This window comes from Leptonychotes weddellii, chromosome 10, assembly GCF_054177405.1.
Source record: "Leptonychotes weddellii isolate Sample4059 chromosome 10, ASM5417740v2, whole genome shotgun sequence".
In the NCBI taxonomy this organism is placed as follows: domain Eukaryota; kingdom Metazoa; phylum Chordata; class Mammalia; order Carnivora; family Phocidae; genus Leptonychotes; species Leptonychotes weddellii.
Window position 1 is genome coordinate 39,461,196 of NC_138378.1, and position 25,898 is coordinate 39,487,093.

Below are 25,898 nucleotides of genomic sequence, written 5' to 3' on the forward strand. Positions count from 1 at the left end.
TGCAGTCACAATTTGTTTTATGATGAAAATATAAGTGGAAAGCATATGGAACTTTCTCTCTATGCTCTCCATTATCTTTTCTCCTCCTTCAGTTACATGCTATCCTCTTAGGCCCCTTACTAAGGAATGTGGGTAACTTATGCCTTTGTTTTTTGAAGGAACATTTAAATCTTTTTTCCTCCAACTTAAGATACCAGTAGATTCCACTCAGCTGAAAAAGTGAAAACGGTATCTCAATTTCTATACAAATGATTCTCCAGAGCTCTTGCTGTCATGCCAGGGGAGCGGTTGGGAAGGACCATCAGGATGTCCCTTTGGGACAGCCACCAGAATAAGAGTTGGAAGACCTGCTTCTCCACCCTTGTCATTTTTAACTTGCTGGGTTGCCTTGGCTTAAGCGAGACCCCTCAGGGTCTCCACTTCTGCCGCTGGATCAGGTGATAGATAACTCACATCCCGTAAAAATCCTTCAGCCCAGAGAATTGGGCTCAGAGTTTGGAGAAATTGGTTAAGATAGCTGGCAGAGGTGGTGGGGCTAAACTCTCAGCCTCACTGCTTTGCATAGGTGACCAACTCATTCCAGCTTGCTCAGGACCTGTAGCCCTAATGGTCCCATGTCCTGGGGACCTTCTCAGTCTCAGGTAAACAGGGACAGTTGGCCACTCTAACTTTACATGTTTAGGCCAACACAGTGGAATTGACAACATGGGAAGTATAGGGAAAATGACAGTCATACAATTTCCCCAGCCAATCTCCAAGGGAAGGGTATTGGACACTTCATGTAAATATAACGCCTTTCTAACAAAATGTAATTTTCATCTTTTTAAAAAAGATTATTTATTTATTTGACAGAGAGAGAGATAGCGAGAGCAGGAACACAAGCAGGGGGAGTGGGAGAGGGAGAAGCAGGCTTCCTGCTGAGCAGGGAGCCCGATGCGGGGCTCGATCCCAGGACCCCGGGATCATGACTTGAGCTGAAGGCAGACGCTTAACTGACTGAGCCACCCAGGCACCCCCAAAATGTAATTTTCAATAAAAATTTAGTTGGTAGCCCCAGATGTCCTGAAAGATGTGCTCTCAAAGTTGCTGCCACATTTTTCCCACCTCTTCCAAAGGTTTCATACCTTATGCAGTGGTTGCTAGGCTTCAGTAGCTGAAGGAGGGGAAAAAAAAATAAACCTCATCATCTCCCTTTTGGTAATCTTAGTCATGTGTGCGGTTTTAATCATTTCTGCAGGGAAAAGGCAAACCTTGCTGTTACCCTCTGCAATGACAAGGAGGCGATCATGGCCCAGGCTACCTTCGTGGACTATCCCAACTGGAATGTCTCCAATCAGGACAACTGGGTATCTGTGTTCCGGGAGCTTGACAGTGAAATCCCATGCACAGTAAGCAATTACACACAGTTCTTATTAGAACAGCCTTAATTTTGAAGGGAAGCCCTGTGTTTGCACATGTCTTTCCAGTTTTGAGACTGAGCAGTTCCAAACTCACGACAGAAAGTGACATCATGACAGTTAGAAACAAAGTTAGCTAGCGAGGAAGAAAGGTGTCTAAGAGCAAGAGGCCAGAGAGGATGCAGAAAGGAAGGTAATAGCCAGATCAGTCAGCTGGTGGCAAGGCCTTGGTCACCTCTACTGGGAGGACTAGTGGGAGCCCAGATGTGTGCTTCTCAGGTCTTCACGCTGTGTCCCCAGCATCAGTGCCCAAAGTCTTTTTTTTATTGAAGTATAGTTGACACACAATGTTACCTTAGTTTGAGGTGTACAACAGTGATTGGACAGCTCTATATGTTATGCTATGCTCACCCCAAGTGTAGCTACCACCTGTCACTATACAATGCAATGCCATTGACTATATTCCCTATGCTGTACCTTTCATCCCTGTGACTTATTCAGTCCATAACTGGAACTGCACTTCCCACTCTCTTTCACTCATTTTGCCTATCCCCCCGCCTTCTAGCAACCACCAGTTTGTTCTCTGTATTTATGGGTCTGTTTCTGGCTTTTTTTGTTTGTTTGTTCATTTGTGTTTTAGATTCTACATATGAGTGAAATCATTTGGTATTAGTCTTTCTCTGCCTGACTTATTTCACTTAGCGTAATACCTTCTAGGTCCATCTATCTTGTCAAAAATGGCAAGATCTCATTTTTTATGGCCGAGTAATATTCCATTGTATGTGTATATATGTGCGTGTGTGTGTGTGTGTGTGTGTGTGTGTGTATGTATGTATACCACATCTTCTTTATCCATCCATCAATGGACACTTAGGCTCAGTGTCTGAAGTCTTTGATATGTTGGGAGGGCAACTGCCTTTATACCTTTGCTCCCATAACAGTGATAATAGAGCCTCAGATTCCTGTTGCACTCTGTAATTTTCGAGGTGCCCTTGTGGACTCTGGCTCATTTGATGTCTTCATCAAATGTGGGCACATTACAACCTGTTGGCAACCTGACTTGGTAGCTGGTGCTGAGTCTGAGCTTTCTCTGCCCTCAGCCTGCTAGAGCCAGGCCTGCATATGGCCCCAGTTCTGTGGAGAGCTAAGGCCATGATTGTGGGTTGCATGCTTGCCTGTCAGTGGAATTCAAGAGTGTGTCCCCAGAGCCCTAGGGAATGCCAATTGCGTGAATGAGTGAGTTCACCTCCCCGTATACACGTGTATGTGCACACACATACATGCCCATGTGCACCCCAACACATCATCTAGCATTTATTCAACTAAGTAATGTCTTCCCCTTGTCCTTTGCTTCTCCTTTTCCTCGCTACTCTATACACCCAGTTACATTTTCAGAAAAATTATCTCAAACTTGGAAATAGGCCAAAAAGATGCTTTCAGTCCAATGCTTGTATCTCTGATAGATTTTCTATTCACCAGGCTATTGTACAGTTCTACAGGAACAGTGATTAACTTTGATTTTTGTCCATTGGAGATGTGAATAATTTCTGTCTGGTGGAAGAGATCACCTCAGAATTCATGGTTTATGGCCTTGTAGGACATTAACTATTTTGTATCTAGCCTAGCAATCTTATTCTAACATTCCCTCATTAAAATACCTAAAGTAGCCAGCTCCTCAAGTGCAGCAAATTGTTTTTATCATCCCACTGATCACCTCCTTAATTGATGGGTTGAATAAATCTCTGACATGCGCTTATTTGATGTTTGTATTAGGGTCATGATATTACCTTATCAAACATCATAAATTAACACCCTTATTCATAAATTCATTCCCCTTTTGTTTCTTTGCTTGTTCTCTTAAGATTGTTTCTCTTTGAACTACTTTTAAACTCCTTCGGCAGTATAGAGCTCAGCTATCCAGTATGGTGGCCATCAGCTATATGTAGCTATTGAGTACTTGACATGTGCTAGTCTGAATTACGATGTGCTGTTAAGTGTAAAATATACACTTAATTTCAAATATTTAGTAGGAAAAAAGAGTGTAAAATATCTCACAATTTTTATTTTACTTGTCAAAATGGTATTTAAGTATGTTAGGTTAAATAAAATATATTGAAAATTAATTTTATGTGTTTATCTTTATTCTTTTTTTATGTCTACTAGAAAATTACATATCCTGCTTGTATTTGTGGCTCAAGTTATTTTGTTATTGGCAGCATTGGTATAAAGCCTTAAGGCTTAATGTATTACTTATCCCAGGGGTATTTGCAACTGAAGTAATGCTTTTTATCTTAAAGCTAAAGAATAAACCTTGAATTGTAGTATTTTTGATGGAAGAGAGAATTTGGAAGATAAATCAGCCAAATAATAATCTGTGTACTCCTAAGACTAGTCCTGTTGAGAATGTACAGCAGATGTTAAGTAAGGTGGTTGTGGGATCAGCAGGTAACACATGGAAAGCGCTCACAGTGGTGCTGTGGCTATTGCTATCTGGACTGTAGGGTTTGTATTGTTTGCCTTTTGGGAGTTTTCAAGCTCCTGAACCAAACTCATGATTCTTCTCTTGCCGTTTTATGTCTGATAAACACCCCTTCTGAGTATTTCTAAGGCATGCACTATCCAACAGGAGGGGAGACCAAGGCACACGAATGTGCAGGTGGTAACCCAAGGCCGTCTATAAAATTGCTCAGAAGTCAAGAAACACAGAAAGCACTCTTGTTGTCCTGATTTCTAGGTACAAGCACCACCCTCACCGGTTAACCACCTCACATTTGCATTATCTCTGGAATTTGAAGATTTGCCCATAAACACTGGGGTACTGAGTTAGGCAGACCAATGTGTGGATGTACAAAATAACTGCTCATTTTTGAGACCACTTAAAATGTTTTCAGAAGTTAGGAGACAAAGCTCTTTAAAAACTGGGAAGATTTAACCTAAAGTCCTGTTCCAATCTTGCTACTTTGAGTTTCCAGCTCTCAGGTTTTCTGGCTCCCAGGAGTAATATTTGATTCTGACTCTGGGAATGTTGAACAAAACAAGCTATTGGATTCATAACGTGGCATCTGCCTTCCATCCTTCAAATTCATAAGAGAATCTTTCTCTTGTGTCACTTGAATAGAACAGCAGCTGCTGACTCAAGAGCCCTGGGGAATGGGTGATTGTCTTTCACTTGGCATAGACACCCCCGAGGACAAGACTACTGAGTTAATAATCGATTTCACTCCCCTGCAGGCACTTCCCTGCCCCTAGCCCCATTCGTGAGGGCAGGAAGAAGGGCTGGATGCATTGGACTCATTTACAATCCCTGTTTCCTGGAATAATTCTAAGCTCGGAGGACAAGGCAGCAAATGGAGTCAGTAAGATAGCTCGAATGCTGCCTGGGTGTCTCATCACTACAGACATGAAATATCACCCCCCAAACCGGGCAGCTCTGAGCCTATGGCCACCCCCCAAATCCTCCCCCCCACCTCCCACCCTGCTCTGACATGGCCCGAATGCTGCCTCAGCCTTTAATCATGTTCTGCTTTCTTGTGCAGCCTCTGAACACGTTGTTCCTGCACCTCTTTGTGGCTGTGGATGAGTATTCCGTTGGCTGCTGCAGAGAGATTATTCGGTGAGTGGCTGGGGTCTTGCAGACAGTGATGTCAGGGGACTGGCCAGCAGCACCGTAGACAAGACATGTTAATGCCAAAATGACACGAAAGAGACTATGTGCCTAGTTTGAAAATATTTTCAAAGGACACGAAATTCTTTGAGGTGTTTAATTTGTTTGTAACTTAGGGCTGTATTAAAGCCTCTATGTTGAACAGCAGTGATATTTCTGAAAGAAAACAATCTATTTCTTTGAGTCAACACATCTTTCACTACCATCATTGAGGCAAACAGGTAGTGCAGTCGTTTAAAAAAAATGGATTTGGGGAGGAAGAGTAAAGCATCATAAGTTTGCATGTTTCTAAAAGTAGTTTTCCTCAATCTTATCTTTAGAAATGTTTATTAACCTGACAGACTGCAGAAGCATCCTGAATAATCTGGAGTGTCGAAATTTGATCAGTCAGGCTACCAGGTGATGGTGCTGTGTCTCTGCCAGCCTGCACAGACATTTGGGGTTGGTGGCCTCAGCTTTCAAGTCACTTTGTAATGTCACACCACACCATCCAGATGCTGGGTCAAAGGTTAATGTCAGCAGAAATCTGGCGTGCCATGTGAATATGACACTCTTTCTTCTCTCTACCTCCATGGAACAGACAGAAAAGAGGCTGGTTGGAATTTAAAGAAATGTAGAGAAGGAAAAGAAATTGCCTTGAAGATGTTCTTGGCCTTTGCAGGCAGGGAGCAGAGGAGCCCAAGTGGATTTATGAACATCTGATGTTTTTAGTGAAGGCATGTGTCTCACGCAGTGCCAGCTAATGGGATTTCTTTGCTATTAACACCTGTCCCGCCCTCTCTTCCCCTTGCCAGGACCGTGTTTAAGGCAGTGCCAGAACTGCACTTCATATTCCTCATAGTGCCATCCTACATGAGCCTAGGTAAGGTCTACGCAACCACCTCCTGTCCCCAGTCGCCAACATAGGAAACTCACGCTTAAAATGGCACTTTGGGGAATGGGAATAAGAATGGTCTCCAGGTCCTAAACGTATCACGTGCCTGTTTGATCATAACAATTAAAATACAACTTAGAACGGAAGTTACATTTTGTTCTGTAGTACGAAAGTTATTCCTTGGTAAAAATGACAAAGAAATGTCTCCATGATTTAGGCTCGACTCTCATAACTGTGTTTGAGCAAGTGGGGAACATTCCAAGTCTGACGTATGACGAGGACTTTGCCGTGCATATATGTCACAGGCACAACCATTACCCCCAGCTGCACGTCCGCAACGCCAGGTAAGCCTGGAGCAGTGCCTTTTCCGACCTCAGGTTTACCGGGACACTTACCTTACAAAGAGCCATGAAATTGCCAGTTCTTACTGTGAGTGTTTATAGCTTGGATTAAATTACTTTTTAATGCCCGTAAGTAACTTTATTTGGAGATGTTTTCAGTTCCCCTTGCTGACATAATTTACAGGACTAAATATCTGATGAGACTCATGTGGTGTTATGTGGCCAACAAAGTTGTACATTTACTACTTAATTGGGTTTCTGAAAACACGCAATCCTTGGCCCCACAGTGGGTGAAATAACTTTCAAATAAATGTAAAAATAAATCCGCCTGTTTAGTTTTCCCAGTAAAGCCCACCTATTTTCTGACATTGACCCCAAAGAGGAGTTTTGGAAGTTGAAGGTCTTTACCGTCAATGGGCCCAATGACATGACCCAAAGTTCAGCAGCCTTAAGAAGATGGCTCTGGCAGATTCTCTTTTCCAAAAATGGCTGCAACACCATCTTACATCCTGCAAGCTATTCCTACAAGGGGATCTTAGGAGACCATTGTGCTGGAGAGGCCACATGTTGGCCCTGGGGTCGATAGCCCTAGCATGGCTCCCACTGACAGTTAGCATAGACTGCCAGCCATGTGAATGAGCCATTGTGGCTGTCCAGCCAAGGAGAGCCCCCATATGTCTGGAGCCCAGCTGACATGTGACTGCAGCCACAGGAGAGACCCCAAGCAAGGACTGACCCAACTGAGTCCTCCCAGATTTCTGACTTACAAAGTTTTGAGCAAAATAAAAGGGATTTTTGGAATAAAAGTGCATATGAAATCATTTTACAAGGGTGGTTGCATGTTTTATCAGTGAAGAATAAATTGTGTCTTCTTGGGTCAACTGTTGTCATGAATGCTGTATTTCTTTAGAAAGTATTAAATTTAAATTTTTAAAAAGTGAGAGCCTACTATTTACCAGTCCTGTAGTATTATGGCATAATTGTTAAGAATATGCAATAACGAGGGACGCCTGGGTGGCTCAGTTGGTTAAGCGTCTGCCTTCGGCTCAGGTCATGATCCCAGGGTCCCAGAATCGAGTCCCGCATCAGGCTCCCTGCTCTGTGGGGAGCCTGCTTCTCCTTCTGCCTGCCACTCCCTCTGCTTGTGCGCACTCTCTCTGACAAATAAGTCAATAAAAATCTTAAAAAAAAAAAAAAGAATTTGCAATAATGGCATGAGATCTAGATTCTGATCTTGATTCAACTACTCACCCAATGGGTTAACTTAAAAAAGAAACTTGGCCTCTTTAGGCCTCAGTTTTATCACTGTCAGTGGGTATCAGGGCATTGTCTACTGCATGGGATTGTTGCAATGATTGGATAAGCTGATGGATGTACTAAGTAGTTAGTACAGGTACTTAGCACACTTCCAGTCACATGTAAGTGCCCAAGGAAATGAAATATTATTAATATTAAGTTAAATAGGGGCGCCCGGGTGGCTCAGTTGATTAGGTATCTGCCTTCAGCTCAGGTCATGATCCCAGGGTCCTGGGATCAAGCCCCACATCAGGCTCCCTGCTCAGCGGGGATTCTGCTTCTCCCTCTCCCCACCCCCTGTTCGTGCTCTCTCTTGCTATTTCTCTCTCTCAAATAAATAAATAAAACCTTTAAAAAATATTAAGTTAAATAGGGAAGACAGACCCAGCTACAATAAACTATAATGCTGGTTGGCTTAGAAAAGGAAAGGACAGAGAAAGAGGGAGACAGCTTCATACAGAACCTCTGTGCCCACCCGCATTCCCAAATCTAAATATCCATCAACAAGTAAATGTTTACATTTACAGACTGTGGTGCATCCATGCAGTGGATACTTCTCAGCAATAAAATGCAATGAACTTCTTATAGACACAGTAGGGCCGATCAATCTCAGTTCATGCTGAGTGAAAGAAGGCAGACATAGAAACAAAGACCATATACTACTGACTCCTCTTGTGTGATGTGCAAATGGCCAATCTGTACAGATAGAGAGCAGATGAGTGGTTGCCTCTGGTGGAGGGAAGACTACAGCTGGGAGGAACACACTGGAATTCTGGGGCAATGGCAGTGCTCTGTGTATTGATTAGGGGACATGCAGTTGCCAAAACTCACCCAACTTAATACCTGTGCATTTTACTATATGTTACTATGTCTCAATTTTAAAAAAAATTTAAAATAAGGCTTCACAGAGAAGGTAGCCTCTGAATCTGGTCAGAAAGGATGAGCCAGAGTTTAGTCAGAGGGACAGACGGGGCAAAGCTGTGGAGGCAGGAAAGCACTTGGAATGTCTGTTAGGAGGCAGTAGGCAAGCGTGGCTGCTTTTCACAGTGTGGAGAGGAAGAATTATAATGAAAAGGCTTTATCCTGGAGCCAGCAGCGAGCACTGATGAAGAAAGGCATGATATGGGCTGGGTGTGAAACATAACTGACTTTCGTGTGGTTAGTGGCTTATAAGGGAGGAGCACAGAACAGTCTGGCCCAGAAACGATCCTAACTGGAATTCAGGCACTGACAAGTCAAAGAAATCCAGTTGGGGGTGGGGGGTGCATGGATGCAAGGAAATGTTTAAGGGGGAAAGTGCAGTTTGGTTGCCAGCTAGATGGAGAAGCTGAAGGATGAGAACAAGTTAATGGTGACTCGGGTTTTCAAGTATGGGGGTGGGGATGGTGGGTTCATGAGCTGAGAGTAGAAATAATAGCATTAGATGGATAGGTGGGAGGTGGGAACACGGGTCCTCTCATGAGGGAGGAGGTCATGAAAATAAAGGAGATTGTCCAATTGAGGAGGAGATTTTAAAGTGAAAAAGCAGAGGCCTAGGGCAGAATTTTGAAAGGTGAAAATGAGCTGTTAATGATAATAAGCAAAATAGAAGAGAGGGAGAGGAGTCTTACAGAAGTCAGACTCATAAGTCTGGCAAATGATGCAGGGAAATCAAATAATTTGAGTCTAAAGAAGAGGCCTTTGGACTTAGAAATTTAAAAAGATGCAGAGGAGTTGAATAAAATTGAACTTCTAGCCAAACTGACCAAGGAAAAAGAGAAGACAGATTACCAATATCAGAAATGAAAGAGGTGATACCACTATAGATTTTACAGACATAAAAGGATAAGGGCTCTGTAAATTCAACAATTTAGATGAAATGGGCCAATTCCTTGAAAAACACAATCTACCAAAACTCATTTAAGAAAAAAACGAAAATAACTTGGAGAATTCTCTATCTATTAAGGAAAAGTTGAGTGAACTTTGGGTGAGAGGCAGGGTGGCTGCCTGCCTCTCCCCCAGTCTCCAGCCCTGACCCTGCCCCATCCTGATTTGCTTCTCTTCTTTTTCTCTTGTCCTCGTGGCTCTGAACTCTGTCTTCCCAGGACCTGGACCTCAGCTTTCTCTCAAGCTCATCCCTTTGGCTCCTCTATGCCAACAGTGGGCACTTGGTGACCAGTGCCCTACTTCCAGCCACTTAGTCACCAGTGCCCTACTTCCAGCCCCCTGGTCTTGTCTCTCCTTGAAGGGCAGAGTTGGGTTTTGGAAATCACATTGCAGTGAGCTGAATAAATGAGAGGTAACAAAGTGAAGGCAAGGGGATATCCACTGCTCTTTAGAGAAGTTTGGTAATGAAGGAGCAAAGACCAGAGCAAAGAAGCAAAGAGAAGAAGACAGATGATGAACGTTATGCAAACAATGTAAAGTGATTTCATTTTTACTATCCACGTAGAGCATTAACTTTGCATTCTAAGATCCAGACAGCTTGTGTCTAAAAAAAAGATTATCAAGATTACCAATATTTTATAATAAATTGATACAAATTATCCACCTAGTTTAGGACAAGAGAGAAGAAAATTCCTTGTAGAAAACCATTTTTTTTTTTACTTTCTTTTTAGTCAAATGGGAGAGATGCACAGGGAGAGGTGTGGGGAAAGGGAGCAGAGCTTCCATACCCTCTCTGGGTGGGCTACTCTCCCTCAATCTCCATGCATTCACCAACCCAGAAGGTCCTTATTTTCTTCAAGTGTGTAGGCAGTATACCAAATTTGGATCTTGGCAATTGTCATTTTCTTGAGGAATTTTAAAGCTCAAGTAGTTCCAGCATAGATATTTGGCAAGACATTATTGTATTATTATCTATTATTGTAATAGATAATCCTATAGAATTAGATAATTCTATATAATCTATTATTGTAATAGAAAATGATATATAAATCTAATACTGAAACTGACATGTACAGAGGCAGCGTATCTAAAAATGACCTATTTTTTTCATTTTTTAGTAAGGCCGTCGACGTCTTTGCTAATCTACTCACTGATGCCCCACTTGCCATTCAGGATGTAGGTTGCTCGAGAAAAGGTGTAGGCTGTGCCCAGGCCAGTGCTGGCTCCTAGTAAGCATGTGGTGAACTGATGGTTTTGAGTTAGTTTCTCTTCCCAGGCCTTCATTCCTTTCCTTCTTTGCCCTTGAAAACTTTAGAGTTATGGACTACAACCTTCAAGGGGACAAGGCTGTCCTGGCCTGAACTAAATCTTCCCAATTCCTGACCTTGAGGTCTTGCTCCTTCAGCCTCTGACGGCAACACATCCTGCTTGCTCAGCCTACAGAAAATCTGCAAGTAGCAAGCCACAAGAGGAATATGGTCCTGATGGCAAAGAGATGACAGTGGGTACTTTGTAAGAAGGTAGGGGCATTTATAAAAAGACAATTTAGCATACAGTAGTGAATTCATGAGGGAATGGTGACATTATGACAATTGATGGTTTCCTTGTTGGAAGGTAGAGAAGTATGACACATTTTAAGAAGCCCTCTGTCCAGAGTTTTGATACTAGCAGGTGTAGAATTTCAGGTAGCCAGAAAATGTATTTATGTAGATCATTTCCCTTCCTTAAGGATGCAGGAAAAAAGAAGATTTTTCACAAGGTCAGATGAGCATGGCTGTGCATCCTCTTAGACTGCTTCTTTTCTCTTATTTCCCCCACATTGATTTTTTGACATCTGTCTCATCAATAGTTACTTGCACTGATAATTAACAGTGAAGAACACAGTTCTTAAAACACGAGACTAGACAAGGGTTTGAGGATGTAATTATCCTTCCCCTGTTTACCTAGCAACATGTTCAGAACCAGGGAATTAACGCCGTAATACCCAGTCCCAGTTCTTTGATTTACCCATGTGGAAAATTGTGCTGTAATCTGCCCCTCCACTTAGACACTAATTATTAAAGTTATTGTTCTATATTTTGTGTAATATTTGAAATAAAGCATTGCTGCTTCTGGACAATCCTTTACAGTGAGTTTGATTAGTACTCAGTGGTGGGTTTGAGATGTTCTCAGACCGAAAAACTGTTGGAATAGTCTTTCTTGGGGGAAAACCTACCCTTTTCAAGTCTTTCGGGGGGTGTGGGGGAGGACTTGGCAGGAAAGGATTATCTGCTGTCAGTCAGTGTTGTAAAATGACTAAAATAGAGTGCTGCTTTTCTGCTGATAATAAAAGTTAACCAGATTGTGTCAACATTATTGCTATGTAAAATAGATGAAAGACAATTTAGGGCTTCAAAACATAAGACTGGTGGTTTTTAAACACGAACTTTTCACCTTTTAAAGCAATTACTTTTATTAAGCATTTGACATCCTCATGCTTTTCTGAAATTCACTTAAGTTGGACTTCTGAGCAATTTCATAGGAATGAACGTTCTGAGGCTTAAGTTACGAGAATCCTGAAGCATTCAAAAAGAAGGGATAGCGCAGTTAGGAGCTTCACTGTTGCTCTTCTTGGGTCTTGGTAAGTGACCCAGCCAATAAAATCTGGTTAACAATCCAGCTGGAGTGACGGCGTGCCAAGATAGACTTTTGGATCAAATCCTGGTTGTATAAACGGCAGGGGCCTCTTACTGGCCTTGCACATGCTTTGAAGTCATTTAGGGCTTAAAATCCTCCGTCATTTTAAAAATCATGAAATTTTCCAAGGAGTAGAACCTAAACGGTTCCAAAATCCATCTTCAAGTTCTAAAATGGAATATGTGGTGGAGGAATGATGGATTTGATTTTCTTAAAGAAGACCACTAGAGGTCACAAGAGATCTTGGAAAGAAAAAGGTGCTTTGTTTTCTGCATCTGAAGAAAAAGACTGGCTTTAGGTTCTCCTAACTCAAGTTGAAACAGTGTTCGTGGTAAAAGGTTGGTTTAATCCAAATACACTGCTTTCTTTAGGACTACCACTAAATTAGATTCTCTGTGAGTTTTTTTCCTTCATTCACTGATTTCTTATAGCACAGGCACACACTCACTCTCGGACTTGAAGAAATACACTATTTAGGGCATTTCAAGTAACATCAGAATCACTTTTTCAACAGTACATGTTTAAGTCTAGCTAATGAAATGCAAATCCTCTCTGGATGTGGAAAATACCGTCAGACAGGAAAGGAGAGGCCGGGCCAATATTCTGAATGCAAAGGTGGCTCGCCCCTGCTGCTGCTGTCGTTCCAGTCCTTAAGTGTGAACTTTCCATCTGTGAATTCGCAGTGCTTTCTTTGCTGGCAAGGAAACAATGCGCATCTCCCACCCTGGAGGGAAGCTAGCCTGTGGATTTTCCTCTAGGATTGTAATTATACAGAAAAGTGGTCAGGATGCTGAAGTGTTGAAACAATCCGAGGGTCTCCCTGTCACCAAGAGACCATGCCAGTCCCCTGGGAAAGGTCTGTGGGTTCCAGGCATCATGATGTTCTTGAAAGCCTAGCTAATTGACATAGTGGAAACGAGAAGAGCGTATCCTCCCAGGAAGCCAGGGAGAGCTATCCCATTCCTGTCATCCTCTACCTTGCCTTCCCCTGGGTTTGAGGACACCCACACCCCAAGTGATGTGTCCTTGAGAAGCTATTGATTTCCTCATGCTTTCGATTCTCCTACCATTTTCATCTGATACATTTGTCAGAGACTGATAGACATTTAGGTACCTGAGCAATCAATCAGTCTTTATGGGATGGACCTCTTGTTTCCTCCAAACAAAGTAAAATAAAATATTCTGTAACTGATTACATTAACAAGCACATCATTGCCTCCTCCAAGCCACTTCCTGAATGGAAGATATAAAAGAATATTGCTTTTCACCCAGAAAATGGTATTGTTCCCATTGTATTTATGTTGATGAATTATAGCCTGACATAGGCATAAGCCCTGAAATACTGTGGGTCACAGAGGTGCTGGACACGTGGCTGTACTGTGCCGAATGGATTCACATTGAGTTGCCACTCTCCTGTCCCAGAGGCAGGCAGTGCTCATCACCTCGAAGTGCTCGGATTGAAACATTTTACTGGATGAATTGTTTTTTGTAGCTGGAGTGTTTTGTTTCTGTGGGGCTGGACTTTGTCATATGCCATTTGAGACTCTGCAAGGCTGATGTCATACTTTATCATTAGCACTGAGGCTGATGCAAGATCATAAATTATCAATTACCCCAAAGAATGCATTTGGCAGAACAAGTTCCACTGTATCCATTTTGGGGAAGAGCTGAAGGGAGAGACTCCTTAGAACGCCACAATTTGGCTATTTTCTTCTTATTTTTCCCGGAAGAATTAGTAGTGAGGTATGATTATGGATAACTTTGTTAGTAGGCTGCAGAGGGCTCATGATTAGGCATACGGCCTTGGGCCTCTCTGAGCCTTTATTTCGGACTTTTATATCCATGGAGTATTATTTTTGTATCTGTCCTACGTAGATAAAAGCCCATGGTACACAGTTGATTTTGGAGTTTTCTATAAGATAGGGGTCTCAATTGAGTTAAAAGGACTAGGATATTGAATTATCTTCATTGAATAATAATGAATGAATAATTGAATTATTTACAACAATTATCTCTGTTAATATCAATGTGGGGTTTTGTTTTTGGCAAAGTGTTTGAAATGGATTTCTTGGCTATTCTCTTTTAGAATCTTTTTTGTTTTTTCAAACAAGTATCATTCAGGACTCTTTATGGAGAAAAGCTCCCCTCTGTTAACAGTGCCCTTTTGGCAGGTTAAGTGGGGAAGTGGGTTCTGGAATGCAGTGGGTGTTCTAGGTTCTTTGAGCAGAGGTCCTGAGTGCTGGGGGGGGGAGGGAGGAGCCAGTCGGCGGGGGTTTCCAGGTGGTGTGGGATGTGGCAGGGGAATGTGAAGTCTCCCCAGAGCAAGTGCTGCTGAGGGCTTACTGCCTACAGAGAGTCCCTTGTATCACTGCATTGTACCCTCCCTGCTGTCCTTGTCCCTGCCTGTTTAGTAGATGAGAAACCAAGGCTTAGCACTGAAGTGCCTGGGCAGGTTTCTCAGTCAGTACAGGGCTGTGGGCTCCCCTCAGGCCACATGTCCCTCACCTGGAAAACAGGCTTAGCAATGGCACCCCTCAGCGCTGCCAGTGCGTGTGGGATACCCATATATCCTGAGGATGGGAAGGGCCCTGCCCACATTGGCTGTCACTGTTTCTCCTGTGCTACAGCCTGCAGGGTATGCAGATGTCAAAGGTCAACAAAGCCAGACTGGTTAAAGTGGTCAGGACAGATTTTCATCGGTAATAACTATTACAATAGGGAAAAGCATGCAGTGTCAACTGAACTCAACTTTGGTTTGTACAGAGGTGACTGGGCCTTTTAGAGAGAAAATGAGGGAATTGGGAGGGGGCAAGGAGAGCCTCAGTAGAGTCAGGGACATGAAAAACTACAAGAAGTGGGAAGTGCGGTTGTTCCTTGTGAAACCCATCTGAGTTTGCTAGCTGGAGCTTATTGAAGTTAGGCTCCTGCCCTCCCAAAGAGACTGGGAGACAAGGGCCCCACCTCAGGTGTTGGCTGGAATAAGTAGGACATCCTTTTGGCAGCCTTGCTTTCTCAGGAAGGCACTTCAAGGGGGGCTGGGGTCAGCCTCAGGTTGTGGCCTTGAGCTCAGGGAAACTATGTGGGTGTTTGTTCAAGTCTTTATAGACCAAGGTTGAAGTCTAGTCGAGAAGAGGGTTCAGAATGTCTTGGTTAAGCTTTGTTACATAGAAGCACAGGATTCCATCTTTGTCCGCAAAGAGTATATTCCTTGGTTGGGAACATGCTCTGCTTTGACATTAACACAAAAGTGGACAATAGATATCCAGTTTTGACCCTGTCATTAGGTTCCTGGGAAAGGAGCCTGGGAAGATGAACCACTGAAGGGTATGGGGGGGAAGTGAGCCTTGAAGGATGCCGGAATTTGGATAACTGAGGGAGTCACAGTGCTGGATTAGGGACAGAGGCAGAAGGAGGGAAGATGGTGAGGTTCCCTTCTAGGGACAAAGTATAGATCAACTTGTATTATTGTTGCTGATAATGATGGAAAGAGGCTTTAAAAATGAGACTAAGGGCTCTGGGCTCATCCCAGAAACAGGGGGGGCTAGCAAAAGTTTTTGAGTAAGGGAGCGAGGTGAAGAAAGCAGAGTTTTAAACAGATCAGTGATAGTGGACAGAATGGGAAAGTTTATACCTACAGCGGTCAGTGGGCAACCGGCGCAATGATTCACGCGTCTGTAATGATAACCTCTTCCATTCCATGCGTTGATTATAAACGTTCTTCAGTTTTTCTTATTGACCCTTCCTACCTAAGTAGTAGTGATATTAATAACAGTAGCATGCCACACATTATCATCTCACCATTTAATTTACTGTCTTTATGATAGATGAGAAAACTCTGGCACAGAGAGGTTAAGTGATTTGTCCAAGGTCACAGTTTTTAAACCCAGACTTAGGCATTCTGGCTTCCAGCCCAGGCTTTGACCACTACACTGTAGCATTTATTCTCCAATCTTTTCAAAAGAGCCCTGCGAGCCTTCAATGCATTTCTGGTGGAGCTTTGGTACGCCCAGCCACAGGTGGCCACTGGTAGCTCTCACAGTGATTGTGCACACCCAAACATAGATGGGTAGGTAGTCAAAGACTACTTTAAAAAATTAGTGTGGGCCTGAAATAACTTGTGAAATGGCTATGGTGTCAGATACAGTCCCATCCATCCTAAAGACTGTTTGTTTCTGGCTCCATGGTTTAAGTGTATTTAGTCATTATTTTAATAATTCTGGTATAATGAACACACAGTGTTATATTAGTTTCAGCTGTACAATATAGTGATTCAGCAGTTCTATACATTACTCAGTTCTGGCTCCACGTTTTAGACTCATCACTAGAGAATCCCTCTGATGCTCTGGCATGTGGGACGAGACTATTGGTTGGTTATGACATCATTGCCAGGTTGATAGTATAGTATAACAAGCAAATATCCTGGTTTCCTAGATAAGGACCCTCTGCTGTCTCTCCTTCCAGAGAGTGTTGACAAGGGGTGAAGAATAAGGTTCAACCTGAGGAGTTATGTTTAAGCCCCACTGGTCATCATCTTCTCTTTGTTTCTTCCTTCTTGTACATGCTCTGTTGGCTAGCTTTCTCCTACATCTGAGGTTTTATATAGCAGAGATCTAGTTTTTCAAATATGTATTTCTTTCATCAAGATGATGCTTCCATCAAGATGCTTATTACTGATGAAAAACCAACATCATTCCAACAAATGAGGCTCTGTCACCAGAGGTAAAGGTTTCATCATGGGTACAGGGTAGAGATTTTCATCCAGAGTGCATGCAGTTGTCCACTTTAAAGCATTTAGATGTGGAAAGTAGAGCTGTGGCAGGAATGGGGGAATCTGATCCAGGAGTTGGGGCAGAGCTGGGTGGATGAGCCCATGGTGTTGACCTCTGGCCCTTGAGCCAAAGTCTCCTCTCAACTGTTTTGCTTGTGCTCATGTTTCTTGCTACCCATTTTCAAAAGGAATGTCAAAGTAATTTTTTGAAGTAAATTTTTGAAGTGCATTGTTGAACGCTTAGTGTAGTATGTGACGGCAGGGTCTAAGCTGACCTGTTCATAACATGCTCTGCTGCCAACTATTTCTGTCATCTCAGGTGGAGCATTTCATCATCCCCATGAGCCTTGCTCTCCTCCATCTACAGAGGTGAAGATGGCAATGCCTACCTCCTGGGGTTGCTATGAGAAGTATAGCAATAAATATAATCTGGATAAAGCCCTGAGCTTTATATACATATGAATCACTCAGATGAACCTACTATTAATGTCAAAGAGAACATATTAGAAGATCAAATGGGGGGTGCCTGAGTGACTCAGATGGTTAAGCATCTGCCTTCCGCTCAGGTCATGATATCCAGGTCCTGGGATCAAGCCCCACGTTGGGCTTCCAGCTCAGCGGGGAGTCTGCTTCTCCCTCTCCCTCTGCCTCTCCCCCTACTTGTGTTCTGTCTCTCTCTCTCAAATGAATAAATAAAATCTTAAAAAAAAAGGAAGACCAAATAGGATGATGAAGATGGCATAGTAATAAAGTAAAGGGAAGAAGAGATAAAAGTTAGTAGCCAAATCAGATATATTACAGGGAAACAAACAAAAAGGTAGAACATTTTAATAAGAGTAAGTATAAGAACATCCTAGACAGGTAAAATAGATATAATATAACCAAGAGTATACTAAATATAACCAAGAGTGTACTAAATATAAATATAACCAAGAGTATATTAAAAAGAAGAAAAGACTGTTAATGGAGTCCAAGGGCCAGCATCACCGTGCTACCATACACCTGGTTCTTGGTTCTCCCTCTCCTCCCACACTGGTTGTCAAGGTCACTATGCAGAGTCCTGACAATGGAAATTTGAGGTGAGTGTCTCCAAGACAGTGAGCAGAGCTTCATTATTTTTAAACCAGCATTTCCCCCTTTACGGGAAATGTGGAGATGTTTCAAGGAATAAAGGGTAGACTTCTGGTCCAAGATGGCGATGTAGGAAGACCCTGAACTCACCTCCTCCATGGACACACCAAATCAATTGCTATTTCACAGCAATTCCTCCTGAAGAAGGACAGAGGACTGACTGAACAGCTTCTGAACAGCACAACAAATGATAAAGGGACCACAGAGAGAACAGCAAGAGAGACAGAGACACAGGAATGAAGGGAACCGTGAACTTCAGTGGGCAGAGATAGTACCAGGGATCATGAGCAGAGTCTGCCCACAGAAAAAAAGCCTCAGTTTAAAAGGGCAACTAGAATATAAAGGAACCAGCCCTAGAACCCTGTCAAATGGCAGGGGAGCTGCTGGAACTTTCTCTGAGTCAGAAGGGCCGGTGAGCACCATGGTTTCTGTTCTCCATCCACCTTGATAGGAATAAAGGGTACCATGGGCCAGTGTTGGGTACATGCATAAACAAGGTTAAATATTCTTTATGCTAGTACTTCTCAGTCTTTAATACATAATCGTGTCACTCTAGAAGGCACATATACTAGGAAATTGTCTTTAGACAGTGGAATTCTTTTTGGAGGAGGAAAGGGATGCTGAGGACAATGTCATAGAAGTAATGTTCCTTGAAACACTGGGGAAATACTGTCCCCAGGTTTTTGTCCTGTCTCATGACAAATGCTACCCTACATTCCATATCCAAATATGCTGAATGTGTTCCCTTTGCCTGGAATTTTCTACCCCCAGGTCTCTTGACATAGCTCTCTGCCCTTCTCTTCATTCAGGTCCCAGCTCAGATGTCCTTCCTCAGAGAGGTCTTCCCTGGCCACTTGACCCTGTCACTCTCCATCTCAGAGCACTTACCACTATTTGAAATGTTTGAAGTAATGTATTTGTTATATTGTCATTCTGTTTCTCCTGTTTGAATGCAAGTTCATGTCATGAGCGTACTGCTGTGTCCCTGACATTTAGAACAGGCTCTGGCACATAGTAGGTGCTCCACTGAAGGAACGAACACCGAAGTTAATGAAGCCTTTGCATTAAACAGGGTGGAAGATCATGATGATCTCATGCCGATATTTATGCGCTACGATACGCTCCTGAAGGAAACTTATGGCGAGTACTTCCTGGCTGAACTAATAGAGGCCCAAGACGAAGAGAATCATGCTGTCGTGTGCGAGGTTGGTGATTAGTCTGCCTGGGGCTGCGCTTAGTGAAATGAAAGAAATAAGTGATATTGCTCCTGGTTTTTGCCCAGCTCCCCCAGAGCTGCTATCCCCTCCCTGCTTCCTGAGGCCCTTCCAGGTGGTGTGTCAGGCCCGCTTAGGAGTGGTGACATCACCCTCCTTCCCAGCGTGACCTGGCTTTAGGTTTGTAGGTTTTTGTGAGGTGCTTCCAGATACCAGGCTGCTGTGGACTCTTTGCCCTGCCCCTGAAGGTAGGGATGGAAGTTAGGGTGAAAGGGAGAGATTCTTGAGGGCGTCTGGGTGGATTTCTGAGAACCCAAGATCCCAGAGGCCAGAGATCACAGACCAGCATCCTGCTGGCACATGGATTTTGTTTGACTTGGAAAATAATTCTTTTTAACTTTTTGTTTTAACAAAATTTCACACTTAGAGAAAACTTTTAGGCACTGAAATTTCCTAAATGGTAACATTTTACCACATTAGCTTTATCATTCTCTTTGCTTGCTTTTTCTCCCTATTTTTATATATAAGCATATATATTTATATTACTTATATTATATTGTAACATAAATGTATTTATACCATAATATAAATATACATATATGTATTATTTTAGAACTATTTATTTATATATTTTTCTGAACCATTTAAGAATAAGTTGTGGATGTCACGACCCCTTTACTGCTAAATACTTCAGTGTATATTTCCTAAAAACAAGAATGTTCTCTGATGTAACTGCAGTACGGTGATCAAGCGGAGCAGTTATGATTCCTACAGCCCTATTATCTGATCTACAGACCTTATTCTGATTGTATTGGCAGTCCTTGATAGCAGAAGTAAATCCACATCATCTGTTGCACTCAGGTGTCCTGTGTCTTCAGTCTCCTGTAATCGGAACAACTCCCCAGTCTGTCTTTGTTTTTCATGACAATGACTGTTTTGAAGAGCACAGGTCAGTTATTTTGTGCAGCGTGTCTCAATTTGGATTTGTCCGTTGTTTTCTCATGATTTGATTTAGGTCATAGATGATTAAATTTTGTTGTATTAGTGGCTAGCATTTCAAAATTAGGAAAGTGTATATAACAACTGGAATTTCTAGTTTCTCCGGAAGTATCAGAAGGCCTGCTGTCGGGCCCCAGTGAATCGGAGCTATGGAACAGCTGCTGCTATAGGCAGTGCAGGTGCCCTTGAGCACATCACCATTCCTACTGTGTCCTGGGGGTTCATGGCCCTCCGCTGGCCATCTTCCCCACTTTAAACCAGCCTGGCCCCATGAGCATGTCAGTCGTGACCGCTGACTCAGAACATGCTTTATGAGTGTCCTGATTCCACACCATCCATCCCGGAAGGCTCTACTGAGATGGGAGGTAGGGATGGCAATAAAGAAAGATGGAACCCACCCCCTCTGGTTTGACAGCTGTAGACCCTGTGGTCTACCTACACCCAAGGGAAACGGGGGAGAAGAGACACAGAAGAGAGCTGGCAAGCTGGCTAGATTTGGTGTGTCTCAGCTCAAAGCAGGGAGCAGGCTGACCCAGCACCTTGGGCAGCCACTGTGGGCAACTCTGCAACACTTGAGACTGTCTCTCATCCTTGCCCTGCCCCCAGAGGCATTCACAGAGGGACACTGCTCCCTTACAGAATTTTAGCTACCTATGGCTTCCTTCTCTGCATTTGTCTCCACATGATTTGATAATGAGGATTCGATCCCAGTTCTGATAGCTAAATGTAAGTGTGTTGAGGTATCTTTAGACCTTTGTGCTGGTTTCAGTGTGCTGAAATTGGCCTTCCTGAAAAATATCATGATGGAATTCTATCTCATGTCCTACTCCATCGGACGCTTTGGGCATTCTTAAGGGTTGAAAATGCTGAACTAGGAATATTCACAGCCTCTGCTCAGTGGTATGGAGAAATTGACTGAAAAAAAAATTGAGACTTTTAGTTCCTTAGGGTAATTAGGGAATGTATGGTGACTGTTCAGCTTTAGGTAGGATAGGGCCGTGACCAATGGCATCTGCTTTATGTGTGTATGAGAAATGTGAGGAAAATATTTTAAAGTAGTAAGGACTCAAACTTGAGCATACATTGAAATGACTTCTTGGGGTGATTAGAACACAGATTCCTGGGACCCAGCACAGTGTGATCTTGTAAGTCTGGGATGGGCCTAAGAATGTGCATTTTTCACTAGTTCCTGGGTGATATTGATGCTGCTGGTTCAGGAACCAGATTTGTGTACTCCATTTTAAAGGCTTGAAGCTCTCCTCCAAATGACTTGTTGTTGACTTGTGTATAGGGACCTCACAAGATCGGCCTTTTGTTGATGGTTTTAAGAATCAAGAAAAGAAAGCAATTCAAATGTGAGCTAAGATGTTCTCTTTGCATCACATGAGAAATATAGAGGGCAATTTCTGTAAAGGCCTTTAAAAGAGGTTTATATAAGCTTGGACTGAAGATTGTTTTTGACAACAAGATAATCTTATTTTGAATGAATTTCTGTGTTGCCTTTTGCATATCATAATAATCAACAAACATGGATAGAACCCTTGGGTACCCAGCCCTATACCTGAATACTTCATTCATAGAATCCCAAGGTTCAGGCAAAGATGACCACAAATTAGTTTTTTTTTTTTTTCAAGTGGATATTTGACCTTTGCGTTGTGCCAGTTTATTGAAAAGCTTTCAAAGGTGGGAATTCAGCATTCTAGGATGATTGTTCAGGGATTCTTCATACACTGATTTCTCTATTTGACAAAACTGTAAGAGCTATTTAAAGAATATTACTTTTCTTGGGAAACTTGGAATCAAAAGTTCTTTTATTCTGATAACATGATCTGTTTGAGACTTGGTTCTACATCAGCAGTTCTCAAGCTCAGTTTGTATGAGAACCACTTGGGAGACTTTTAGACTATCCCCATGCCAATGAACTTGTATCCAGAATATATAATGAACTCATATAGCAATAAAGAGAAAAATCATCTAAATGAAATGTGGACAAAGGATTGAATAGACATTTCCCCAAAAAAGATATACAAATGGCCAATAAGCTCATGAAATGGTGCTCAACACCATTAGTCCTCAGGGAAATACAAACCAACACCACAATGAGATACCACTTCGCACTTGCTAGGATTGTTATAATAAAAGAGAGGGACGATAACAAGTGTTGGTGAGGATGTAGAGAAAGTGGAACCCTCATAGACTGCTGGTGGGATTATAATATGGCATAGCCACTTTAGAAAACAATCTGGAATTTTCTCAAAAAGTGAAACATAGAATTAACATTTAACCCAGCAGTTCCATTCCTAAATTGAAAATACATGTCCACATAGAAACACGTACATAAACATTCATAGCAGCATTATTCATAATAGCCAAAAAGTGGAAATAACCCACATGTCCATCTGCTGATGAATGAATAAACAAAAGGTGGTATAGCCATACAATGGAATATTATTAGGAGATAAAAGGGAATGAAGGATTATGCATGCTACAACATGTTTGAACCTTGAAAACATTATGCCAGGTGAAAGCATCCAGACCTCAAAGACCGCCTATTGTATGATCCCATTTATATGAAAGCCTACAAAGAGCAAGTCCATAGAAACAGAAAATAGATCAGTGGCTGGAGAAAGAGGTAGATGGGGAACAACTAATAAAGGGTATGGCGTTTTTTTATGGGGGGGGCCAGGGGACGAAAATGTTTTGGAATTAGTGGTTGAAGGTGTGTATCTTTGTGAATATACTAAAAGCTACTGAATTGTATATTCTTTAAAGGTTTATTTTTATGGTAATTGAATTATATCTCAATTAAAAATCCTGATGCTAACATATACTTAGACCAAGTAGATCAATCTTTCAGGGTGGGACATAATCAGCATTTCTAAAATGCTCCCATATCGTTCCAGTGTGCAGTCCAAGTGGTGAAATATTTATCTGTAGATGTATGATGGAAAACGAAACCATATCTGGTGAAGGACAGGATGGCCTGAGGGAGATAAAGGCATTAGTTTCTGAAGGTGAGAACTGGCCCTAAAAATTAGATTCTGAGGTCCTAGTACATAATATTTGTTTCTTCTCCATTGAAAGGGTTATTTTTATTTTTTCATATTTAGGTTTTGCATTCTCCTTTAAGGACTTTCATATATGTTCATTCGGCCTATAGCTTCAGGCTAATGAATAAAGGAAGAGTCAAGGAATATTTGGGCCCAGCAGCACCATTTTGAAAACTATGTCTTTACATGATGAGACAAAACTACTGAGAAGTAATGATTGATGAAGACCCCAGTCAGGCCTTTTAATGACCAAAATGGCCTTTGTTTTTTAGAGAAGGCTTTTATTTGTTCCAGCTTTATTGGGATGTAATTGACATATATGATTGTGTAAGTTTAAGGTGTACACCATGTTGATTTGATACATTTATATATTGTAAAATGATTCCACCATAGCATTAGCTAACACCTGCATCACATCACGTAATTACCAGTACCATTTTGTGGTGAGAATGTTTAAGATCCATTCTTTTAGCAACTTTCGAGTATCTAATACAATATTGTTAACTAAAATCACCATGCTTTACATTAGATCCCAAGAACCTATTCATCTTACAACTGGAAGTTTGTGCCCTTTGACCAACATCCCCCCCCTTTCACACGCCTCCCAATCCCTGGTAACCATAATTTTACTATTTCTATGTGTTCTTTTTTAGATTCCACATATAAGTGATATCATATAATATTTGCCTTTCTCTGACTTATTTTGCTTAGCATAATGCCATCATGGACCATCCATGTTGTTGCAAATGGCAGGATTTCCTTCTTTTCTCGTGGCTGAATAATATTCTATTGTATGCATATATACCGCATTTTTAATTAATTCATCTGTTGAAGGACACTTAGATTGTTTCCATATGTTGGCTATTATGAATAGCATGAACATGGGAGTGCAAATATCTGTTCGAGATCCTGTTTTTGTTTCTTTTGGATATACAACCAAAAGTAGTATTGCTAGGTCATATGGCAGTTCTATTTTTAATATTTTGAGAAACCTCCATACTGTTTTCCATACTGGCTATAGCAAATTACATTCCTATGAACAGCACATGAGGGTTACTTTTTTTAAAAAAAGATTTTGTTTTTAAGTAATTTCTACACCCAACATGGGGCTTGAACTCACAACCCTCGAGATTAAGTGTTGCATACTGTACCAACTGAGCCAGCCAGGGGCCCCATAAGGGTTCCTTTTTCTCCATATTCTTGCCAGTGCATTGTTATCTCTTGTCTTTGTGATGATAGCCATTCTAATAGATGTAAGGAAATATCTCATTGTGGTTTTGATTTTCATCTCCTAATGATTAGTGAAGTTGAGCATCTTTTCATGTAGCTGTTGATCATTTGTATGTATTCTTTGGAAAAAATGTCTCTTCAGATTCTCTGCCCATTTTTAAATTGGATCTTTTTTTCCCTGTTGAGTTGTAGGAGTTCTTTATGCATTTTGGATATGAACCCCCTATCTAATATTCCAGTATATGGTTTACAAATACTTTTTCCCATTCTGTAGATTGCTTTTTCATTGTGTTGATTGTTCCTTTTGCTGTGCAGTAACTTTTTAGTTTGATGTCATCTTTCTTATTAATTTTTGCTTTTGTTGCTTGTGGTTTTAGTGTCATATCAAAAAAATGGTTGCCAAGAACAATGTCAAGGAGCTTCTTCTCCCTACATTTTCTTCCAGTAGTTATACAGTTTCAAGTCTTATGTTTAAGTCTTTAGTCCATTTTGAGTTAATTTTTGTGAGTGGTGTGAGGTGGAGTCCAATTTCACTCTTCTGTATGTGGATATCAGTTTTCCCAGTACTGTTTATTGAAGAGACAGTCATTTCCCCATTGAGTATTCTTGGCTCCCTTATTAAATATTAGTTGCTCATATATGCAGGTGTTTATTTCTGGGCTCTTGATTCTGTTCCACTGGTTTCTGTGTCTGCTTTTATCTTAGTACTGTACTGTTTTGATTATTGTAACTTTGTAATATGATTTGAAATCAAAGTGTGATGCCTCCACCTGTGTTCTTTTTTTAATGATTTATTTATTTAAAAATTTTTTAAAGATTTTTTAATTTATTTTAGAGAGAGCACAAGTGGGAAGGGCAAGGAGAGGGAAAGAGAATCTCATGCAGACTTAGTGCTAAGAGTGGAGCTGACATGGGGCTCCATCTCAGGACCCTGAGATCACGACCTGAGCTGAAACCAAGAGTCAGACACTTAACTGACTGTGCCACCCAGGCACCCCTATTTATTTGAGAGAGAGAGCAGGGGGAGGGGCACAGGGAGAGGGAAAGAAACTCAAGCCAGACTCTCTGCTGAGCACAGAGCCTGACTTGGGGCTAGATCTCATGACCTGGAGCTCAAGACCTGAGCCAAAATCAAGAGTTGGTCGCTTAACCAACTGAGCCACCCAGGTGTCCTTCCAGCTTTGTTCTTTTGGTGTCTTTTGTGGTTCCATACAAATCTTAGGATAGTTTGTTCTATTTCTATGAAAAATGTCATTGGAGTTTTGATAGGGATTGCACTGAATCTAGAGATGGCTTTGGGCAGTATGAACATTTTAACAATGTTAATTCTTCTAATCCAATTGTTTTTTTATACTATTGTGAATAGGATTTTTTCTTTATTTCTTTTTTTTT

At 41.8% G+C, this 25,898-nt stretch overlaps 1 protein-coding gene across 1 annotated transcript in view; it reads left to right on the top strand.

The window, feature by feature from the left end:
- Positions 1-25,898, top strand: part of CFAP61 (cilia and flagella associated protein 61) — an 88,519-nt gene that overhangs the window by 15,225 nt on the left and 47,396 nt on the right. Inside the window, exons 3-7 of the mRNA XM_081831984.1 lie at positions 1,238-1,388; positions 4,934-5,010; positions 5,856-5,923; positions 6,153-6,279; positions 19,086-19,218. Coding sequence (XP_081688110.1) covers positions 1,238-1,388; positions 4,934-5,010; positions 5,856-5,923; positions 6,153-6,279; positions 19,086-19,218 — 556 coding nt within the window. The remainder of the gene's footprint in view (positions 1-1,237; positions 1,389-4,933; positions 5,011-5,855; positions 5,924-6,152; positions 6,280-19,085; positions 19,219-25,898) is intronic.